Genomic DNA, 22794 nt, shown 5'->3' on the forward strand with positions numbered 1-22794 from the left:
TTCTTTGAACTTTCTGGGCATGAACCTTTTGTGACTTTCTGTTTGACGAGAGAAGTAAGAAAATGTATCAAATATTAAATTTGCAATTATATAAGTTAAGACACTTACAAAACCGATGTTTTTCTGTGTTTTAATTTCATAGGCACCACAAACAAACAAGAGAGTATGATGCATAAGATGGCGAAGTTATTTATCAGAAATAGATGCCACAGGCAATGTATCTTCTTTTGATGTTCTCTCTCCCTCTCTCCCTAAGAACCTAGACAATGCATCTAACATTAATAATAATCCACGGTGCAAGACCCATATGAGTTGTTTTTTGCTTAGAATTCAATTTTAATATTACAAGGCGAAAAAAGAAATGAGTACATGACCCCAGCTAGATTTCGGGGCCTTGACCAAAAACAAAGGAAAACCCTTATTAAAGATCCTTCATGCACTTCTTTCAAGGTGTAATAAAGGACAATTCAATAAGATAAGAGAAAAACACCCCAGGTAAGAGTTGGCAATGTCAGTTGCTAGCTCAAACTGATATCATTATCACATAGAAGTTGCACATTTGGTGAGTTATAAAAATTGCAAAATATAAAATAAAAGTAGGCACAATACAAAACAATGATTATTAATTTCTCAAAGTTGAGGAAGAAGAGCTTAAGGGGCAGGTCTTTTTATTAGTATTTTACAGTGATTGTGGCGGTGGTTAATCATCAAAAGCTCTCTTTTTTATGTGAGCGTGAGGTATATAAATGGAGGGTCTTTGCCATTACTCTTTTCTTTGCACTCTCTTTTGAATACACATTGGTTTGTTAGCTGTATTTTTCTTCCCTTCTGCCACCCTTTATTTTTCTCTCTCTAAAAAATCCAAGCTTTAGATTTCTCCCTTTAAAAAGCTCCAAGCTTTAAAGTTTTATTTTATTTTATTTTTATTTTCTCTCTCTCTCTCTCTGGCACAGTGAATGGCAGGTTTGTAATGAAGGAGGGCGTTTGAAGAAATCCCAAATTGAATAAAGTGTTTTGATTTGAGGGAAAAGCTTGAATGGAAGGCAGGGTGCCAAAAGTAGCACAGGATCAGAAATGGGTATCTTTCTCTTCCCACTTTTAAAGTTGGGTCCTTTTTTATTTTTTTCCTGCCCTTTATTTCTCTCTCTCTCTCTCTAGCAGGGTTGGTTTCTGCAACTCTGACTAGGGCTTGAATGGGGTTATTTATTATGCTGAAATCAATGTTCTTTGCATAATTGACTGCTTCCATGGACTTCTTTTCAGCTCTTTCTTTGAACAGTCTTTTTTAGCCTTTCTCTCTCTCTCTTGGGGGGTCCTTCTTTATGAAATTTGGTACTTCAAGTTCAGTGTTGGCTTTGGAAATGGTAGCTGCCAAACTCGTGTGAGCTTTGGTACATCTTTTGGGTACTTGGGTTTTGTTTTGGCCCGTTGGCAATTTCTTCACAACATTAACTGAAGCTGCTACCTCTTTTTTCTTTCTGGTTCTAACCTTCTCTTTTTAGCTTCACATAGTTCAAACCTGGATAAGTTTCTAGTTACTTCTGTTTTTCTAGGGCGTTCATGTTTGTTTAACTTATATTGGGACTTGTGAAGTTTCATTTGTTAGTTTCTTTGAAATTTGGCTCCAATTTTGATAATTGTTTCATGCTGTAACAGCTAGCTACCATTTAGCCATTGTTGAGGGTCCTTTGTGTTAATTTTTTTTCTGATATCATTATCAGTTATTCTGAAGATATCATAGGAAAGACTCTGCTGGTGGCTGCTTTGATATCACTTATTAAGAGGAGTTGGATATGAGTGACAAAGAAAAGTTTGAGCTAGATAGAAACGAGGATCCTATGAGTTATTCTACTGGTTTGCCTTCGGATTGGAGATTTGGAGGTGCCAATCTTGCAAATTCTTCTGTAGGTTTGGTTGCTATGGGAAATTCTATGAATGTAAGCAGAGGGGATTTGATTGGTTCTTCTTCATGTTCCTCTGCTTCAATGGTGGACTCATTTGGTCCAAACTTCTGGGACCATTCCACCACTTCCCAAAACATGGGATTTTGTGACATTAGTAATGTTCACAATAATGGGAGTTCTTCAAACACAGGTGGAATCAGAAAAGAAAGCTTTGGATTTGGAAGGGCTGGTCAGGATCATCACGGAACACTTGAGATGGGTTGGAACCCTGCAAATTCTATGTTGAAAGGGGATGGTTTTTTACCAAATGGACCAGGGATGTTTCCTCAGAGTTTATCTCAGTTTCCAACTGATTCTGGATTCATTGAGAGAGCTGCAAGATTCTCATGTTTCAGTGGAGGGAACTTTGGTGATATGGTGAACTCATATGGGATTCCTCAATCCATGAATCTGTATGCTGGGAGTGGTGGCACAATGCATGGAACAAGGGATGCTCCTGCAGGCCATGGGTTAAAATCAGTAACTGTAGGACAATCTCAGGAAAGTGATCTCAATGTGGTGGAAGCCACAAAAGATGTTCCTTCATCTGTTGAGCATTTGACTCCTAAAGGAAGCCCTCTCAAGAATGATAAAAGAAGTGAAAATCATGCTGTATCTCAAGATGAAGGGAAGCAAGCCCTTGTTAGGTCAGCTAATGAGTCTGATAGAGCTGAATCTAGTGATGATGGTGGCGGCCAGGATGATTCTCCAATGCTGGAGGGTACTAGTGAGGAACCTTCCATCAAAGGACTAAAGAAAAGGAAAAGAAGTGGACAGGTAAGGTTGTGAATTGTGTTACAACTATGTGTGATGTGCTATTTCCCCTTATCCATTTGATTTTTTTCCTTGTTGTAGGATGTTGATAATGATAAAGCCAATGGAGCTCCAGAGTTACCAAGTGAAGGTGCAAAGGACAATTCAGAGTGTCAACAGAAGGGAGAACAACAACCAACTTCAACAACAAAGGCTTCTGGGAAGAATGGCAAACCGGGGTCTCAAGCGTCTGATCCTCCCAAGGAGGAATACATACACGTTCGAGCTCGCCGGGGTCAAGCAACCAATAGCCATAGCCTTGCAGAGAGAGTAATATACTATTTGAAATTATCTGTTGTTAAAAAAAATGGTTTTGAATGGAGAATTTTAAATTAGATTTTCACTGTAGGTGAGGAGGGAAAAGATCAGTGAGAGGATGAAATTTCTTCAAGACCTTGTACCTGGATGCAGCAAGGTGGCTTCTGAATTTCAAACCATAAGAATTCACTGTGTTGTGTCTTATAGTGTTTTGAGGGTATCACATCCTTTTAATGTGGAATATGTTGATGTTCGTAGGTCACTGGCAAGGCGGTAATGCTTGATGAAATCATCAATTATGTACAGTCACTTCAACGACAGGTTGAGGTAATGAGTGAAAGATTATCTATTTTTCCCATCAGTGGTTGTTAAATCATCTAACTGATTTATGCTGTTGTTCTGGTTCTGCTTCCAACATAGTATGAATCAACATTTATGTTTCAATAGAATTTCTAATCAGAAACTTTGACAACCATAACATTTTCTTTGTATTTGAAATGATCTTGTTTTGAATGATTGCTCCTCATTATGTTAGCACTGTCATCTTTGTTCTATTTTGAATGAAATTGCAGGATAATTGTTCAAAATTTCATATACAGTTGGTACTTGACATGTATCTTTAAAAACCTTTGCAATTTTATTTAAGTTAAATTGACATACCCTCCTCTTTCCTATTGGCAGTTTTTGTCTATGAAACTTGCAACAGTAAATCCGCGACTTGATTTTAATATTGAAGGACTTCTTGCTAAAGATGTAAGTAGTTGTTAATTTATTTGCATAGTGAGTGAGAAAAAACTTATACTCTTCACGAGTGCTTGATTCATTCTGAACATTATTATATCAGATTCTTCAACAACGGCCCGGTCCTTCATCTGCACTAGGGTTTCCTCTAGAGATGTCTATGGCTTTTCCTCCATTACATCCACCTCAACCAGGGATGATTCAGCCAATTATTCCAAACATGCCAAACTCATCAGATATCCTTCGAAGAACCATTCATCCACAGTTAGCACCCTTGAGTGGAGGATTCAAGGAACCAAATCAGGTATTGTTCCATTGCAATTGTGAGTGCTGTAATTTCCTTTTCACATAATTTTGATGTTTATACGAGTAAACGCTGCTACATCATATCAACAACAACTAAAATTGACAGATTTATGGATTGCATTTTTTGCTGGAGATTACTGTAATGCATCAACCATACTTACATTTGAGTTACCGTGGCCTTACTTATATAGTGATTACCTACCTTTACACGAAATAGCATTTCTCCTATGTTTTTCCTGACCTTATTTTACAATATTCTATTTGCATATTCTGATGCGATTTGCCATAGCTGCCTGATGTATGGGAGGATGAGCTTCACAATGTTGTACAAATGAGCTTTGCAACAACTGCACCCCTGAGTAGCCAAGATGTTGATGGTAATGGTATACACACCCCAACAAACAAGCCCTTTTTTTGTAAGTTTCATTTTCTCAAATAAATCACCTTTGCTACATGCTTTTGTAGGTACTGTGCCAGCAAATCAGATGAAAGTTGAACTTTGATGTTTAATCTAGACACCCTTCATCTTCGCCCCCGCTTGTATTTTGGCTTTCATTCTTGTCAAATGGAAATAACTATGCTTAGAGTCTTGCACATGACATACCAAACTTGAAGGCCACAACCACCATACCCTGCAATATATTTTAGATGAGATAGTAGTGAGCAATGTCCTGGTGTCAATGCCTTGGGGGGGCAGTCACATTCCCTTGCAGAGGACTGACTCTAGGTTGGAGGAAGTAGAGCAGTATTCATGGAATGTTCCTTTCCTTTCAAGAATGAATATATGTATCATATGTTAAGTGGAAGTCTATTTTATTAAAATAGGTTTGGTCACTAAATGTATTAAAGAATGTAAAGACAGGATCTCACTGAGTCTGATCAATCAGAAGGAGAAATGCTAAAGTATTTTTTTATTGTTGGGAATCTGTTCATGGTTTTGATTTGATGCTTGCTAGGTGCTCCTATATAATGTAATTTTTTTCTGCCCAACAATCACCTATGTTAAATTCTTTCACAGAACATGTTTGGATTTAGATGATAGACAATGGAGCTTTTTGTTCAAAATTTTTCATTAACCTTTTATACTGAAGGTAGAGCCAGCTAAATGAGTTTGAAGCTTGAATTAACTCCAAAATTGGTAACAAACTAAGAAGTGTAAAATATGGGTTTGAGCTTCTATTTAGACGCCAAAAAAAGAAGCAAGTTGTTGGGCCTGACCTGAGGGCTACCAAATTGGGCCCACTTGATGCGGGTCAGGTTGCCCATGGGGGTCTAGTGAGCCTAAATCCATGGCATAATAGTTTGAATGTGGAGAAAGAGGAGTTATAAATTCATATATACTATCTTACAAAATAAAATAGAAAACAAAAATTGATTCAATTTAAATCAATTCAGATAGTATCATATTAGATTTTGTCGAATATCAGAACTTAATTCAGATAGTACCTGTTTAAGAGCGGATAACATGCTAATAGTCAGTGAGTTGATGACGGACTTATTAAAATTTATATATAAAATTATAAAAATCAGTAAAAACTTATAAAAACATATAATAATTTATATTATAAAAATTAATATTAACTAATAAATTATTATTTTTTAAATAAAAAAGAAAGGATCAACAATTAACTTATTTTTTTGCTATTGACTAAATAATAAGATAGATATTATTTTTATAACGCCTTAGCTCAAGTAAATACAAATATTTTAAAAAAAGAATATACTTAAAAAAGAGTAAATTAATAGATTATTTTGGTTAATTGTAGAGCAAACTACTTAGTAATTAAACTTAGTGTTTTACCTTAATTAACAAGCACTTGAGTATGAATAAGACCGTGTGTATATAATAAGTATTGATGTTGCGTATGTTTATGGCATGGCATAAACATATTGCCTTAGCCTCTTTGCGACAAATAGAAATTGCACAAAAACTTTCGTTACTTTGAGAAAAAAAACAAACTTATTTATTAATTGAAGATGTTTTTTTTTAAAATATAAATTACCAATAAAAATCATATTTTATTCTTGTATTAGTTTATAAATTTTAATTAAAAAAAATAATTTTATCAATCTATGCATAGAAAAGAAAAACTAGTTCTTTTTCAAAATAAACAATGAAAATTAGGTATTTTGATCTATCTCTCTCTCCTTTACTATTTCCTTCACATCTATTTGAGGCCATCCAGACATAAATGTGGGATTCAAGGCTGCCACCAAGCTCTATTGAGTAATGAGAAATCCAAACCAACTTGAATTGATAGGTTCTTATTAATGAAGTCAATCATAAATGTTCCAACCTGTTTGCCAATCATAGCCATCTGCTAACAAGACCAGAGCCTCAGTTGTGTACACTCAAAACACAGTCATCTTGGTTGCTGTCTAAAACATTATGACAGAATCCAAGTTAATACATAGAAGGAGAAAAATTAATGTTGGACATCCAAAACAACAGTGTTCTGCATTTAATTTTAGCTTTATAATGTTGAATATGTTATAAAGGTGAAAACCAGTACTTATTGGTCTAAGCCGTTAGATTATTATCGTTTAATTAACATCTTAGATAAAATCTTGAAAATAATTATAATAAAAATGGTTATTCGGAGTATTCTGTCTTTTAAAGAGGTCTTATACCAAAAACATTTTGTTGCATAGAATTTTTTCACTCATTGGAAGAGGAGGTTTTCAAAGAAGTAAGAGAAAGACAAATTTTTTATTATGAATAAATATAAATTTGATAATATTTTAAAATTAAAGACATAAAATAAACTAAATGTTACTTGAAATTTACAAGTTATCTTTTAAAAGATATAAAATCTCTGTACTTTTTTTCACCAGCTGTACTAACTTAAACATAACAATTTTTATGCTGGTTTTGCTAAAGCCACAACCTACAAACGGTGTAGTTCTAGACTAGTGATTTGTGAAACGAATTCGCTGGATGCTCATCAATTGATCCATAATGCAGCCAGTATGACCTTCCATGAATACGGTGCTCTCTTGGCTTATATAACTGTTATTATGAATAGAGAATGGATGATCCAACTAGTTCATGTCCTGAGGGAGGCTAACCAATGCACAGATTTCTTAGCTAAGGCTGGTGCAAATCAATCTCAAGACCAGTTTGTTGCCTTTTCTTTTTGTTATTTACATTCCTTTTGTACCAAATAAAATTGCATGTAAAAGTGGTTATTCAACTTCATTCTTGAATAACTTATTGAATAAGTGATTAATTTAAACTTGATTACGAAAACCATTATGTTATGTAATGAATATAAATACAAGGTTGGATACACACCTATGCTACTTTCAGATAACTAGTTCAAGAATTTGCATTTGATTTTCAAATAATATAAATTAGCTAACCCTCATTTACTTCCAACTCCAAGGTATGTTATGTTCAGCTTGAAGTCATGAGCTGCAAGTGCATATGTGTGAACAACAATTGTTGCACATTAGCTGCTATGTGTAGCATTATTAATCCTTGTACTTGTTCTATCTTTCCATTTCAAGCAGTCCTATGCCGTAAATTATTTACCAATCTCGTTTTGGATCCTAATAACATCCATGTATGATTTCCCTTGTAGCTCGCGTTTAAGGAATCCATTCATGTAATCTGCTACTACAATTCTTTTGAACAATGCGGGTCTTTCAGAGGTGACAAGGCTTGGTGCTGGACCTATTACTCTGTTCATTTGAGGCCTGTGAAATCCGGCAATGGAAATCCTCTCCGTTTCTGAATTTACCGTTGCTCTATGTTCAATGCTCCGGTAAATTCCATTGGTTAGTATCTGCCAAAAAGTTTACCATATGGATAAAAATTATTAAAAGCATAATGTTTATTGTATACTCCAATTTTTCTTAAACTTACGTTGTTGTAAGACAATTTAAATGCTAAATGATTAAGGACCTTTTAGAAGAGTTTAAGGAAATAACTTATGACTCTTATAAGCTCTTTTTAGCTTATTTTAGTAAGCTTCTTAATATAGCTTATCAAAATAAGTTGTTTTCAACTTATCTTCATAAATTTCATGATAAACTTAATGGAATAAGCCAATATTTAAATAGCTTATTTAATGAACACTCAAGTGGTGTATCAAATTGTACTCTAAAAGACGTGATTATATGAATGCTTTTGTAGCATTAGATAGGGGCTTAACAGGAATCCACATTCCATCCTTTCTGATTTGAAGACCTTCCATTTCATTGACTTGGAGAAGGATGGTAAGGGCACCAGAATCAGAATGAGGATTGATTCCAATGACTCGTTCGGGTTGTGGACATGGAGGGTAGTAATTCATCCTCATTCCTTGACTTGGATCTTCAAATAACTCTACAATTCATTAGTTCCAACCTTAAGAGCTTTTGTCATAAGGCCAATGATTGTGATGCAAAGGTTTTTTACTTCTAAACAATATGCCTCTAGATTTTCTCTGCAACAAAACAGAATCTGAGTTACCAACATAGTAAGCCAATGATGTAGACTTTGTAGCTAACACGTATACTGAAAGATGGAGACAACCTGAATGGTTGGGCAATACTAGGAATTAAGTGGGGATTCCTAACATGCAATGGAAATGTGTTAACATAGAACATGTCTGCCCATTCTAGTTTTTGTTCCTCAGATACAACAAACAACTGACCAAACACCTGTATATCCTCTGTTGTTTGCCAAAGCTTCTTCTTCTCTTCCATTGGAAGGTTGAAGAATTGTTGAACTCCTATCTTCATATTTTCCACCACTGAGTGGTTAACTCCATGATTAATCAGATGTAATCAATTTCTAAAACTAAATTAGTACAAAGCAAATAAAATTATGCATATGCAGCAATGTCTTCAATGCTATATTCATCATGAGTGTTTAACCAAAAATGTTGGCAAAAGTGTATATAGTTGATGTACACACAATTTCAATTTTCTCATATCTTTTTGATAAAAAATAGTTGCATGTAAATTGTTTACATATCACAAATTTCTTCATCAACACCCTTACTCTGTGTGGATAAAGTATTTAAGAGCGGAAAGCAATTTTTAGTATAATTTAAAATTCTTTACATAAAAATGATCATGATAACGTTATTATACTCTATCGATAAAGTATTAAAAAACAATCTTCAGTTATTATATTTTATGATTTTTTTTTTGTATATATTTTAAATGTATGGGATCATATGTTTTTTGAGAAAAGACATAGTCGTAATATCCGATACTTGCGTTGAGATTGTGTATCATAGCTTTGGCTTCTTAGAAAATTAATGAAAAATGCAATTAATTGAAAGAGGTGAATAAGGCAAACCTGGAAGAAGCCCCATTGTTTGCAGGCATGGTCGAGGTTCTCTAGCTCAGTTGCATCTTCAAACAACAATTTATGTAAATCAATGACAGGAACATGTGGAAAAGAGGTTGTGTTGGATAGAATAGGTGGATCTTGATTAGTACGAACATATCGTTCTGGAACTTCAATCATTGGCTGCTTTGCTAACTCTTTAACAGAAGGCACTAAAAGAGAGGTTCCGTGCATAGGCATTTGCAACTTTCAACACTCTTGAATGGATTTGATGAAAGAACAATGAAAGAGATAAGAATCAATCATCAATTCAATAACCTATTAATAATTGTTTATTTGAGTTATAATTTTCCACGTCAGAAATGCTTGATAGTACGTCATTTCACAAATTGATGGACGAAAATTGTAATAACAGGTTTTCTATAACAAAATAAATTTTTTGTAAATAATATTTTTTATAAATTTAATATTATAAATATATTATTTTTGTACATTTAAAAATAAAAATGATTAAATATAAATTCTTATTATCTTTCAAACATAAACTAAAACCATCGCTGTATCAAATTCACCTCATTAATTTTTATACAAAGTAGCACTTGTGTCTTAACGTTGGACAACTCATATAGGATTAGTCAAGGTTCACGTATATCAATGCTAACCTCTGCAACAATTTGCTATGTAAACATTTAATAACGAGAGTTAACAAGGATTAAAATAATAAAGAATACAACCATAAATAGGAAAAAACACTAAAATATAATAATTTAAAAATTTATTGAGTTTTGTCTATCTATTTATCTAGTTATAAAATACATTAATTAAATATTAGTGTTTCATGTTATATTTATTAAATGTAATATATAAATTATTTAATATGTTTTAATAAAATGTTATATTTAATATTTTTATCAATAAAAAATTAATTCAAATGATTACTTATTTTTCTTAAAACGATGTCACTAATTTAAGAAAAAAGATTATTTTTAATGCATCTTTAATTTACTCTATTTTAAAAAAATATTTGTCAATATTTTTATAAATATTAAAAAATTAACTTTCTTCATTTTTATTCATCATTTAAAGTTTTATTTTAAGAATTAAAGAAAGTAATCAGTATTTTAATTTTATAAAATAATTAACTACTTTTTTTAATCATATTTCTTATTTTTCATGTTAATTAATTTTTTATTCTTATTAATTGTATATATAGTTAAAGATAGAATCGAACAAAAGCATTTAATTATTTATTAATATTATAAAACGGATATTAAAAAGAGAAGGAGAGAATAACATTTAAAATGAATTGTAACCAAACATGTACTAATCATTCGATAATAACTTATTTGCACCCCTTCTCGATCTGATGCGCTAAATCAAGTCCAAAGTTAGGATAGTTAATTTGTGGAATCAGTTAACTAAACAAATGATGTATAAAATTTCTAAAATTCTCTTAATCTTTTATTTTTTTAATTCTTCTAATTTATAGAAGTTTGTATTAATTCTCTTTTTTCTTCCTTATTCTTCAAACATTTTTCTCCCTTCTTCCTCCAAATTTCAAAAGAAAACCTAATTGAATCGAAAAATGGGAAAAGTGTGGAGCGAATGGAAGTGAGAAGGGCAGGGTTGGCAAATGCATTGACCATGTACGCAGCAGTTGGGAATTCCTTGGCAGACTTGAGTGCAGTTTATCATCCGAGGGCATTCAAAGGGTCCCCTTCCTTCAATCGATCTTGGAATTCCTGCTGTTCAATATATTTCATTTTCAGATAAAACACCACATGTGTGTGTGTGTGTGTGTGTGTGAGAGAGAGAGAGAGACTAACCAGTTGTGCAAACCAAAATGACAAGCAAAAGTGGAAAGGCACGGCTCTCTGTCATGGTGTCGTTCTTCACCACACTGGAAGGAGTTACTCACTCGTTATACTGTTTTACAAGTATGATGCTACTTATATACTGCACTCACATGCTATTTCATAATAATATTTTCAATTAACAATTTTTACCTTGAATTTCAAAATTAAATAATACTTAATAATCAACATTTATATTACAAATCAGAATCTTCTATTTCAGCAGTAAAATATTCACTGAAATTGTTTGTTTTTACAATTCCCACAACGTGTATGATTTAAAATTAAAATTATCTAAAAGTAATATATAAATTACACTGTAAATATTTAATTCTCTTTTACGTATTTTTTTTTAATTTTATTCTAAATTTACTTAACTTTTTTATATTTACCTTATATAAATTTTTACTTTATATAAAAATTTCTTTGTTATGTTATGCAAACATAATATATACAGGTATATCATATTATTAATTTGTATAAATTAAAATGTATAAAATATTTAATAAAAATAATAAATAACATGTATAAAATAAACTAAAAGATTTATTTATTTATTATATATATTTTTCCTTTACACAAATTAATGATATATCACATTTTTGTTATATCTATATTAATTATTAGACAAAATGATAATTTTATAATATTTTTTAAATAAGCATTAATTAAATGAATCAACTTATATTTAATGAGTGTAACCCATTTAGATAAAATTATAGTTTAACTTTTTCAGTAGGCTTATTTTTTGTATGCAGTTTTATATGTTCGTTACAATATTAAATACAAATATTTAATATTATAAATAATAAGCAATATATTATAATACATTATTTAAATAAAAAAATGTCATTAATTTGACGTAACTTATTTTAATGATAATATATTATATAATTAGACATAATTAATTCATTTTCTATAATCTAATTTTATTTTTAAGTATATTATATATATTTAATTAAGCATGACTATACATTTTATAGTTTAAGTCTATTAAGAGAGACTCATAAATATTACACCTATTACGTAGAATAAACAAATTTAATTTATATCACATATATTTTTGTATATAATTTATTTTACGTTTAACTTTTAACTTTTTGGTATAAATAGCATTTAACTAGATTAAAATATTAAAATCTTCAAATAAGAATTGTAGTTATTTCAAACCTAAAAGTCACATATATAATTATTATATTAAAAATAATCTATAACACTTAAGTAATATGTTCTCGTAGTAAATTAATCTACTATATTATTATTATTGATGACTTAATATCTCATATTAATAATTCATAAAATATAAATATTTTAAGAGTAATATCAAATAAGATTTTATGATTAAGTTATTTCCTTAAGTTATATAAAGTTCTGTTTATTATTATAAAAAATATATAATATTTTTAAAAGATATAATAAATTAAAATGTTTCATATTAAATTAATAATTAAATAATCATGATATTAATAATAGTGTACAAATTACTTTCAATGTCATTGCTTTTTTTCAAGATTTGAATATGAACAATTTTTGATACCCTTGTTAAAAATTTAAAGAATAATTTTTTAATAGACGGTGTGACATGCTAATACTTTAACCATGGTTATACAAATTCATTTGGGCAAATTTATTATAATATTGTAAATTAAAAAATAATTTATTATTTTATAGCAAATATGAAACAATTTCTCAATCTGGGGTGTTTTTGCCACGTGGATCAAATTTTCGTTAAACGGCGGGCGAAAGTAATTAATTTTTAAATTTTTTTGTACGAAATCTGACTTCTTAGAGCGGTTAATTTGGAACTGCTCTCATAAGTCTATTTTAGAGAGCGATTCAAAAGGAACCGCTCTCAGTAGTCCATTTTAGAGAGCGGTTCCTTTTGAACCACTCTCATAACTCGTTTTAGAGAGCGGTTCCATTTGAACCGCTCTTAGAAGTACATATTAGAGAGCGGTCCTGCGGGAACCGCTCTCTTAGGTATATACAGCCAATTGCATGTTAACACGTGTCTCCAGACTGTCAAAAGAATTTCGCCAACCGAATTGCGAAATGTATAAGAATTTGACACGTTTCACGTAAAGTACAGTTTCGCATATTTGATGGCGAAAATTTTCTTTTAATATATTTTTAAATTAATTTCGTTACTGGACTGGCGAAACAAATAACAAATTTGCCATTTTAGTGGCGAAATTGCACACTCCACTTGCAAAGTTTGAACACTATATATATACCCCAACCCTTCTCTTATTTTCACCGGAAGGACACATTAGAAGAAAATCTCAGGTATGTGTTATTTAATAATTTTATTATTTAATTTTGAATGTATAATTTTAGTTATATTTAATTAATGAGTATTGTTTATTTTATTTATGTTAATTATTGTAAAGTTTAAATATTAAATAAAGTTTATTTGAATAAAATGCAGGATGAGTGGGATTGTTATTATTATATATTGGAATGGTAGAATCTATGAAGGAAATGAAGGAGTAAGTTTTGAAGGAAGTAAAAAAGTAATTCAAATAAAACGAGGAATAAGTTATGAAACATTGAAAAGAAAAATCCATGTGAAACTCAATCTTAATCATAATCAAGTGATTTCTAGATTAATTTCTCGTTTTTTGATTGATGAAAATATTAGACAGTATACAGCTTTGGATATATGTGATGATGAAGATATTGATTGCATGATAAGTGCATTTCAACAACAATCTAGTAGAAATATTATTGAGTTATACGTAGATATTGCTGTTGGTGGAAGTTCATCAATGTCCTTACAGACGATAAATTTAAATTTATCACTTTCACAACAAAATGATAGGACCCTTGTGAGTCGTGATTATAATGAAGGTAAAATTATTTTCGTTCTAATGTCTTTTAAGTAATATATGTAATTGATTGAATTAAAACTGATAAATTTGTTGCAATAAAGGAGTTAGGAATGATGCTGATGAAGATAATGAACACTCAGATTATGAGAGTTACACTGATGGAGATGATGAAGCAGAAATTTCGTTAGGCAGTTCTTCTTCTACTGATGTTGAAGGCGAGTTTAATTCCAACTTACATATACAAGTAACCGAAAATGTAGGAGGTAATGTGAAATAATTATAAAGAATTTATTTTTTGTGGTTATTTATTTATATATTAATGATAAATATAATGCAGAAGATACTGTAATTCCTTTTTGGAATGTTACTCCAAAGTATAAGTATATTAATTGGGAATATCCTGATCAAGAAATGAATGAAGAACATCTTCAAGAAGTCAATTCATGGGTTGAAGGAGATCCTTTATTTGTTGGCTTATATTTTGACAGTAAAGAAGATGTGAAGAATGCATTAAAACATTACGCAATGAAGATTCATCAAAGTTATTTTGTGGCTGAGTCTAAACTAACATGTTTGTACGTTAAATGCTTAAATCATACCTCTGGTTGTCCATGGAAACTGAGGGCTTCATTGTTGAAGAATTCAAACAAGTGGAAAATTACTAGGTGGGGTGGTTCACATACATGTGTCAATATGAGAATTTCTCAAGATCATCAAAAGTTAGATTCTGATTTAATTTGTTCATGCATTCTTGGTAAGTAAAATATCAAGTTTTTTATTTTATTTTTACAATGACATTGTTATTAACTTGAGAAAATTTATTTTATGTAGGAATGGTGAACGAGGAACCGTCGGTACATATTTCATTGATACAAGAGCGAATATGTGCTCAGTTTGGATATAAAATTTCATATAAAAAAGCTTGGAAGGCGAAGCAAAAAGTCATTGTTAAAGTATTTGGTGATTGGGATGAATCATATGCTACCTTGCCTCGTTGGTTAGAATACATGCAATTAAATTCTCCTGGATCTGTTTATAAACTTGAAACAAAAGAGTATGTGGTTGGTCATCAAGTGAATAATAGGTATAGAGTATTTGAACAACTATTCTGGTCATTCGAACAATGTCATAAGGCTTTTAAATTCTGCAAACCTATATTACAAGTGGATGGGACGTTCTTATATGGTAAGTATCGTCATACGTTGCTCATTGCAACAACTCAAGATGGAAACAATTGTGTTCTTCCAGTAGCTTTTGCAATTGTTGAAGGAGAAACACTGTCAGCATGGGAGTGGTTTTTGGCATTGATTCGTTTGCATGTTACCGATAGAGCAGGAATTTGTTTGATATCAGATAGACATCAAAGTATAAAAGGAGCTGTGTCAAATCCATACATTGGGTGGCAACCTCCAAATGCGTATCATGTATATTGCATTTGTCATATTGCCAGCAACTTTAATCACCGGTTTAAGAATATAGCATTGAAGAAAGAACTCATCAAATTGGGTATATTTAATTTTTTTATCTAGATTATGGTTAAATTATTAAATATCCATCGAATCCGTGGATAGATATTTTAATGTTTTGAATGTTGTATATGTAGGTTATACACCATCGAAGGTCATTTTTCAGCAAAAGTTAACTAGATTTCGCAATGAATCTGAAGATATAGAAAGGTGAATTGACAGTATATCAAAAGAGAAATGGGCATTATCTTATGATGATGAAGGACGGCGTTATGGACACATGACTACAAATCTTTCAGAATCAGTAAATAAAGTGTTGAAAGGTGCTAGAAACCTGCCCATATGTGCACTAGTTAAAGCCACCTATGGACGATTGGTTGAATATTTTGTGAAGCGTGGAGAAGAGGCCATGTCTGACCTTCACAATGGAAGCATGTTTTGTCGTAAAGTTATGTTGCAAATTCAAAAAAATCAACAAGAAGCTTCATCACACCAAGTTCATCGGTATGACATACAAAGAAAAAGTTTTGAGGTTGAAGAAGCTTTTAATCCAATAACACAAAGGGGTGGACACAAATGGACAGTTATATTGGATAGAAGATTCTGTGAATGTGGAAGATTTCAGTCTTATCGATTTCCTTGTTCACATGTGATAGCCGCTTGTATAGCCGTGAGTATCGATTTTTGGCAATATGTGGATCCTGTTTATTCAATGCAATATGTTGTAAATGCATACTCCCCACAGTGGAAGCCCCTGGGAAATGAATGCAACATCCTTACAAACTGCGAATGGAAGTTAATGCCTGATGTTGACAGAGCAAGAGGTAAAGGCCGACCAAAATCAACTCGTATTAGGAATGAAATGGACTGGGTTGAGTCACAAACTAGACAAAGGTGTTCCAAGTGTAATGAAGTAGGTCACAATCGACGTCATTGTCCTCAACAAAACAATTTTGGTTAACCAAATCATACAATGTTGGTGTTTGTATTTTTTTTTTATCTTGTGATATTGTTATTTATCGTAATTGTCATTAATTATTGTAATGAAACCATTAATGTTATATCAAGTAAAGGCACAAACAAATTAATAATTAGAGTAAGCATTAAAGTCACTAGCAATAATATATGTTAACTAAAATAAGTTGCTACATAAAAACATGTCATTGTTGTCCCCCCTGTGTGCCTAATGATGATGATCCTCTGGCGTCAAGATGCATTGCCTCTGTCTATCTCGAGCTCCTCGATGAGGGTTCCGACGAACATATCCTAAATCAGCAACTGCACCAAACTCAACATTAAGATCAATACCTAACTCTATAGGATGTATGTCTGATGGTATAGGGTCAACTTGACTGTATGGGGCACTTGGAGTCAAAAGCGAATGGTGCTCGTGAGGAGGTGTGAAAAAGAAATCAGGTCGTGGGATGTAATCTTCTGTTCCTGTAAAAGGTGATGATGGGTGTTCTGATGGATGGTGTGTACCCTGTGATGAATGGAAATAAGTCGGGGCTGTCATCAAACTAGATGGTTGAAAAGGAAACTCTGATGGTATTAGAAAGACACCATCAGGTCGCTCTGGCATAACCGGGACAGCCCACTCTGCTGCCTGCACTTGTCTCCGTCGACGTGTCAAGCCTCTTCCTTCTCTTCGTTGATGCGGCTGATCTATGTGTAAGTCTGGATCGACAGGATTACCACTTTGTACTGGTGGATTTGAGGATGAAACAGGCTCTAATATGCAATCTTGCTCCTTCTTCAATGACAGAAGAGTCTCAGACAAGTCCTTCAATTCATTAAAGGTAAAAGAATCCTGTCCATCAGTGCTCAAGTAATGCAATCTCTCCATCACATCACCCTAAAAATAGTCAAAAGTAACCATTACTGTAATTTTATATATAAAACAGAAAGTAATAGTGAAAAAAGTATATATTTTTGTAAACATACCAACAAAGCTGATACTGCTGTCTCCCTAGTCATCCAATGACTAGTATGACTAACATACCATCGCATGTACTCTGAATTTGAGCTAAGTAAACCATACTGAGGCTCATTAGTCAATACCTAAAGTCGTCCACTCTCCCAAATTTCTAACATAGCACTGAACTTGGCTGACCAATCTTCTCCAGTCTTCCCTCTGAGAGTAAGGTCATGTAACTGGTCAGGCTGGTAAGGAGTCCTTGGTATGTGTTGAACCATACCAAACTGACGCATTACTCTATCAGGTTGATGCCACTCACATACCTAAAAACATATAAGTGGCACCACTGCCCTCCATAAGTCCATACCGTCTCTACAAATAGGTGGTAATATATTGATGAGTTCCATATTGTATGGCACCCACACAATCTGTATGATGACATACAAAACAGATTAATAACAAAAAAGTACGTAATTAACATGTTATTTAAATAAGTAACTCAGCAAAAGTTGGCTATAATACCTCATCACGTGCTAGATGATCAAAAATATATCTGTAGTAGTGGACATCTTTCTTTCCCCTCTGATACCGTGGGATAACTATCTGCAAGTAATTGACCATAAAAACATGAAGCCAAACAAATAACATTATAGAACACCTACAAATGCGTAGTGCCAGCAATAACAATACCAACTTACCTAACACCGTATGGAAGATAAGGATGACTATAGGGAGGATTGATAGGTGTTATCTGGGGAAATCTATCCCAAGCCCAGATCACAATTAACGCAGTCAGTCCTCCAATAGCAACACGATCAATGTTGGTGGCCATACATAGCTCTCGGTACAAATAACCTAGAACTGCAGAACCTCAACTATATTGACCGGTCAACTCAAAATCTTCAAGCAAAGGCAAGTACCTCACAGATACCCTACTACTAGAGTGATCAGGAAGCATGAACCCTCCAATAAGCCTCAATATATATGCCCTAGCAAACTGAGTGATCTGCAGTAGAGTCTGATTATGCATGGCAATATGACTGAAGTGTTCGTCCAACCAGCTCATCTTCAAGAAACTCCCTACAAAAGCCTTTGATCCTGGTCTCATACCTAGGCTGTCTTCCACAATCTAAGCCCAATCACCCCCAGTGGGTGCTATAACAGGTCTCCCATCTATGCGTAATCCTAATATAATAGCAACATCCTGAAGGGTAATAGTACACTCTCCAGGAGGCATGTGGAAGGTGTGCGTCTCAGGCCTCCACCTCTCTACTAATGCAGTAATCAATCCCACGTCTACAGGAAGCTTAGACAAGTTAGCCACTCCAACAAAACCCGCTAACTCTAGATGTGGAATAATTTCTTCCAGAATACCTTCTAATCCACCGGGAATATTTGGACTCTTCCTAACTCTCAATATCGGGTGATCACGTCCATCCCAAATATGCTCAGAAATATGAATACTCTGAAACTAAAGAAGTGATGGATCTTCTGGCCCGGGATTAATAACCCTACTTTGTTGTGAAGATGATGCCATCTATACAACAATAAAAAATATTAGTAAAAAAATTTCATTCAATAATAATAATAATAATAATTTATATTTTACTAACAAATTAATAATACATATTTTATAAAGGTTAAACAAATTTTCTAACAAATCATTATCACATTGTAATGACATCATATTATATTCATTACAATATATTATAAATACAAAAATCAGGTATATAAACAAAATTAAATAAATAAATTCTTTTTAAATATACTAACCTATATTCTATACATATTATAACTAAAGATATATAAATTTTTAATTATTCTAAATACAAATCTACATAAATTTTACATACAAATTTTATATAAATACAAAACTCTAATTACTAGCATAAAATTAAATTACATTTTAATTTTTTCATATTTTCAATTTAAATCTACATAAATTACATTTAATTTATAATTATATAAATACTATTACGTTTTTTAATGTAAAAAATATTATTATTTACATACAAATTTTATTTAAATACAAAACTCTACTTACTGCCTAAAATTAAATTATATTTTTATTTTTTTATATTTCTAATTTAAATCTACATAAATTTTATATAAATACAATTTTAAAATTTTACTTCAATATAAGTGTAAAAATTATTTATTACAATCAAACTAAGTATAAATTATTATATTAGTTTTATATAATTATTTTATTTAACTCCATTTTTATTATTCTGTATTTTAATAAATATCTATAATAATTCCTGTAAACAAATTTTATAAATCTTAATTTAACCTATCTTCTTAACAATTAATTATAATTTTATATTTTAATTAACTATATCACATTTCATTTTTTCTAAAAACATATTAATCTATATATAAATAAATAAAAAACTATTTAAATTTTAAATTCTTTTTTACTAATCTTTAATAAACTTTCAGCAAATTCTTCACTCACCCCCACTTAATTACCAAATCACTTACATACGTAGAGTTTAAAAAAATTACAATATTATTATCAGATTTTCTAATTAACAAAATCAAACTAAAAATAATATATAAATGCATGTTGTTATAGTTCCATACTGGCAAATTTATTATAATATTGTAAATTAAAAAATAATTTATTATTTTATAGCAAATCTGAAACAATTTCTCCTCATAACTTTATTTTAGAGAGCGATTCCTTTTGAACCGCTCTCAGTAGTAATTTTATAGAGCGGTTCATATATGAACCGCTCTGAAATTTCATTATTAGAGAGCGGTTCCATTTGAACCGCTCTCAGAAGTACATATTAGAGAGCGGTCCTGCCGGAACCGCTCTCTTAGATTTAAAATGAACGACTGAGGAGATTTTGATACAAGTGGCAACATCTGAGATGATTCACGCTGTTACTGGCGAAAGTTTATTTTGCCCTGCAGTTAGCGAAACCGACTGTCCTCCTTGATACATGTTTTGCCTTGTTAAGAAGATAGGTTAAATTAAGATTTATAAAATTTGTTTACAGAAATTATTATAGATATTTATTAAAATACAGAATAATAAAAATTGAGTTAAATAAAATAATTATATAAAACTAAATATAATAATTTATACTTAGTTTGATTGTAATAAATAATTTTTACACTTATATTGAAGTAAAATTTTAAAATTGTAAAATTTTCAATGCAGTAATCATAATTTATATGAAATGTATGTATAAAATTTGTATGTAAATAATAAAATTTTTTACTTTTAAAAACGTAATATAATTTATATGATTATAAACTAAATGTAATATATGTAAATTTAAATTAGAAAAATGAAAAAATAAAAATATAATTTAATTTTATGCTAGTAATTAGAGTTTTGTATTTATATAAAATTTATGTAGATTTAAATTAGAAATATAAAAAAATAAAAATGTAATTTAATTTTATGCAGTAAGTAGAGTTTTGTATTTAAATAAAATTTGTATGTAAATAATAATATTTTTTACTGTAAAAAACGTAATAGTTTTTATATAATTATAAATTAAATGTAATTTATGTAGATTTAAATTGGAAATATGAAAAAATTAAAATATTTTTTAATTTTATGCTAGTAATTAGAGTTTTGTATTTATATAAAATTTGTATGTAAAATTTTTTTGAACTGCTCTCTAAAATAGATTTATAAGAGCGGTTCAAAAGGAACCGCTCTCTAAAATAGACTATTGAGAGCGGTTCCTTTTGAATCGCTCTCTAAAATAGACTTATGAGAGCAGTTTTAAATTAACCGCTCTAAGAAGTCATATTTCATACTTTTTGTGGCGAAATAGATATTAAAAAATTCAAAAATTAATTACTTTCGCCAGCCGTTTGGCAAAAATTTGATCCACGTGGCAAAAAAACCCTAGATTGAGAAATTGTTTCAGATTTGCTATAAAATAATAAATTGTTTTTTAATTTACAATATTATAATAAATTTGTCTTCCATACCTCTTAAATTCGTAACAGTATTTGATCATTCACAGCAAATCAAAACAAATTTTGAAACTTCTACCTGGAGGACGATGATAGAGGAGTAGAGACGGAGAAAAGCAAAATGGAAACGAAGGAGGACGGTTACGGAGGAGGAAGAAGGACGTCAGTCAAAGGTACTGAACATTTGGCCATGGCTGAACGGTTTCGCTAGCTGTAGGGCGAAATAAACTTTCGCCAGTAGCAGCGCGAATCATCTCAGATGTTGCCACGTGTATCAAAATCTCCCCAACCGTTCATTTTAAATCTAAGAGAGCGGTTCCGGCAGGACCGCTCTCTAATATGCACTTCTGAGAGCGGTTTAAATGGAACCGCTCTCTAAAATAGAGTTATGAGAGCGGTTCAAAAGGAACCGCTCTCTTAAAGATCTTCTAGCAGAGACAAAGTCAGATCGATTACTATAAGCATCGATCCTTGAGGAGAAAGAGTTTCTCCTATCAAAGGTTATTTCAACCTTTCCAGAATTGTCCTGCAAAATATCTTGTATTTGAGGAGCAGGACGAGGAACACTGGGTGAGGCTTTATCCATAACCCATTTTTCTGGGAGAGTAACCTCATTCCATTTGATAATTCTAGGTAGAGAAACATTGGCCTTTGTCATATCAGTGATAAACAAAGTAGTTTCTCCTTTTTGAGGTTTAAGAAGGACTCTAGAAGCACAAGAGTTCATGACCTTGTACTGAATCCTATAGATGAGAGCTGCGGGAATAGATCCCTCTTTCATGTCTAACCCATGAAAGCAAATATTGAGAAACAAGGAGTCTAGGATGTGTTTAACCATAAGACTCACAGTTTTGTTGGGAAAACAGTTAAAATAAATCGGACCTTGACCAAGACTGGTTTTAACTGTTCCTATAAGAGAATCGTCAAACTTATTATAACGAATGTCTCTTAGACAAATTAAGACAGCAGCATCTATGCCTATGTCTATCAGAGGTTTGATTGCTACCTGAACACATCCTATGTGAAGGTATTTGTATTTTCTTTTGTGGTCATTGAGAGAGGATTTAGACAGGAGATGAAATTCTTCTCCTATACCTTTCCCTAAAGGGATATTATTTTCAACAGTCTTGATAATGTAATAAGAACTATTTTTCTTGGGTTGATCTTCAGGAACATATAATGTATCCTGAGGAATGACTGGGATGGTCCAGTCATCCATACTTTGGTTGATCTCTTCGAATCGAACTTCTTCGTTAAAGAGGTTGTGTTTGGGTGTGATTTCCGGAGAATGTCTCTCCTGATCATCAAAGAAATTGGGTTTTGTGGGAGAGGAAGAAGATGAACTAGAGCCAGAACGGAAGGAAATACGGGAGAAAGATCTTAACAGTCTAGACATAAATAAAACACATCTGGCTCATCACCCTCATCTGGTTCCG

General features: G+C 31.7%; 2 protein-coding genes across 6 annotated transcripts; one reads left to right on the forward strand and one right to left on the reverse strand.

The window, feature by feature from the left end:
* Positions 1-647: 647 nt before the first annotated feature.
* Positions 648-5121, forward strand: LOC113868711 (transcription factor bHLH49-like). 5 transcript variants are annotated; one of them, XM_027504543.1, is made up of 10 exons: positions 648-738; positions 954-1078; positions 1162-2720; positions 2799-3026; positions 3106-3171; positions 3273-3341; positions 3696-3767; positions 3859-4059; positions 4351-4444; positions 4527-4952. In XM_027504543.1, the coding sequence occupies exons 3-10, from the start codon at positions 1794-1796 to the stop codon at positions 4562-4564; spliced, it is 1695 nt and encodes a 564-aa protein (XP_027360344.1). In that variant the 5' UTR covers positions 648-738; positions 954-1078; positions 1162-1793; the 3' UTR covers positions 4565-4952. The 5 variants fall into 5 exon arrangements, with proteins under 5 accessions (XP_027360344.1, XP_027360347.1, XP_027360346.1 ...); XM_027504546.1 differs by lacking the exon at positions 648-738 and adding an exon at positions 770-812 and having other exon boundaries at positions 1722-2720; positions 4351-4438; positions 4527-5121; XM_027504544.1 differs by lacking the exon at positions 648-738 and adding an exon at positions 791-812.
* A 3082-nt stretch (positions 5122-8203) lies between these two features.
* LOC113869696 (protein SRG1-like) lies at positions 8204-9608 on the reverse strand. Its single transcript, XM_027506146.1, has 3 exons — positions 9355-9608; positions 8581-8828; positions 8204-8491 (listed from the first exon to the last, which is right to left on the reverse strand). The coding sequence occupies exons 1-3, from the start codon at positions 9583-9585 to the stop codon at positions 8392-8394; spliced, it is 579 nt and encodes a 192-aa protein (XP_027361947.1). The 5' UTR covers positions 9586-9608; the 3' UTR covers positions 8204-8391.
* Between the last annotated feature and the right edge of the window lie 13186 nt (positions 9609-22794).

The sequence above is a fragment of the Abrus precatorius genome, unplaced genomic scaffold (genome assembly GCF_003935025.1).
Source record: "Abrus precatorius isolate BTA unplaced genomic scaffold, Abrus_2018 Scaffold6, whole genome shotgun sequence".
Classification (NCBI taxonomy): Eukaryota; Viridiplantae; Streptophyta; class Magnoliopsida; order Fabales; family Fabaceae; genus Abrus; species Abrus precatorius.

Bases quoted from the DNA above. Each gene is read 5' to 3' on its own strand.
- LOC113869696 (XM_027506146.1), bottom strand. From the start codon at position 9,585: ATGCCTATGCACGGAACCTCTCTTTTAGTGCCTTCTGTTAAAGAGTTA. The intron at 8,829-9,354 runs GTTTGCCTTATT...AATTGATTACAT, and splicing joins AACAATGGGGCTTCTTCCAG to CTGATTAATCATGGAGTTAA. The intron at 8,492-8,580 runs GTTGTCTCCATC...GTTTTGTTGCAG, and splicing joins AGTATTGCCCAACCATTCAG to AGAAAATCTAGAGGCATATT.
- LOC113868711 (XM_027504543.1), top strand. From the start codon at position 1,794: ATGAGTGACAAAGAAAAGTTTGAGCTAGATAGAAACGAGGATCCTATG. The intron at 3,172-3,272 runs GTGGCTTCTGAA...TGATGTTCGTAG, and splicing joins TTGTACCTGGATGCAGCAAG to GTCACTGGCAAGGCGGTAAT. The intron at 4,445-4,526 runs GTATACACACCC...ATGCTTTTGTAG, and splicing joins CCAAGATGTTGATGGTAATG to GTACTGTGCCAGCAAATCAG.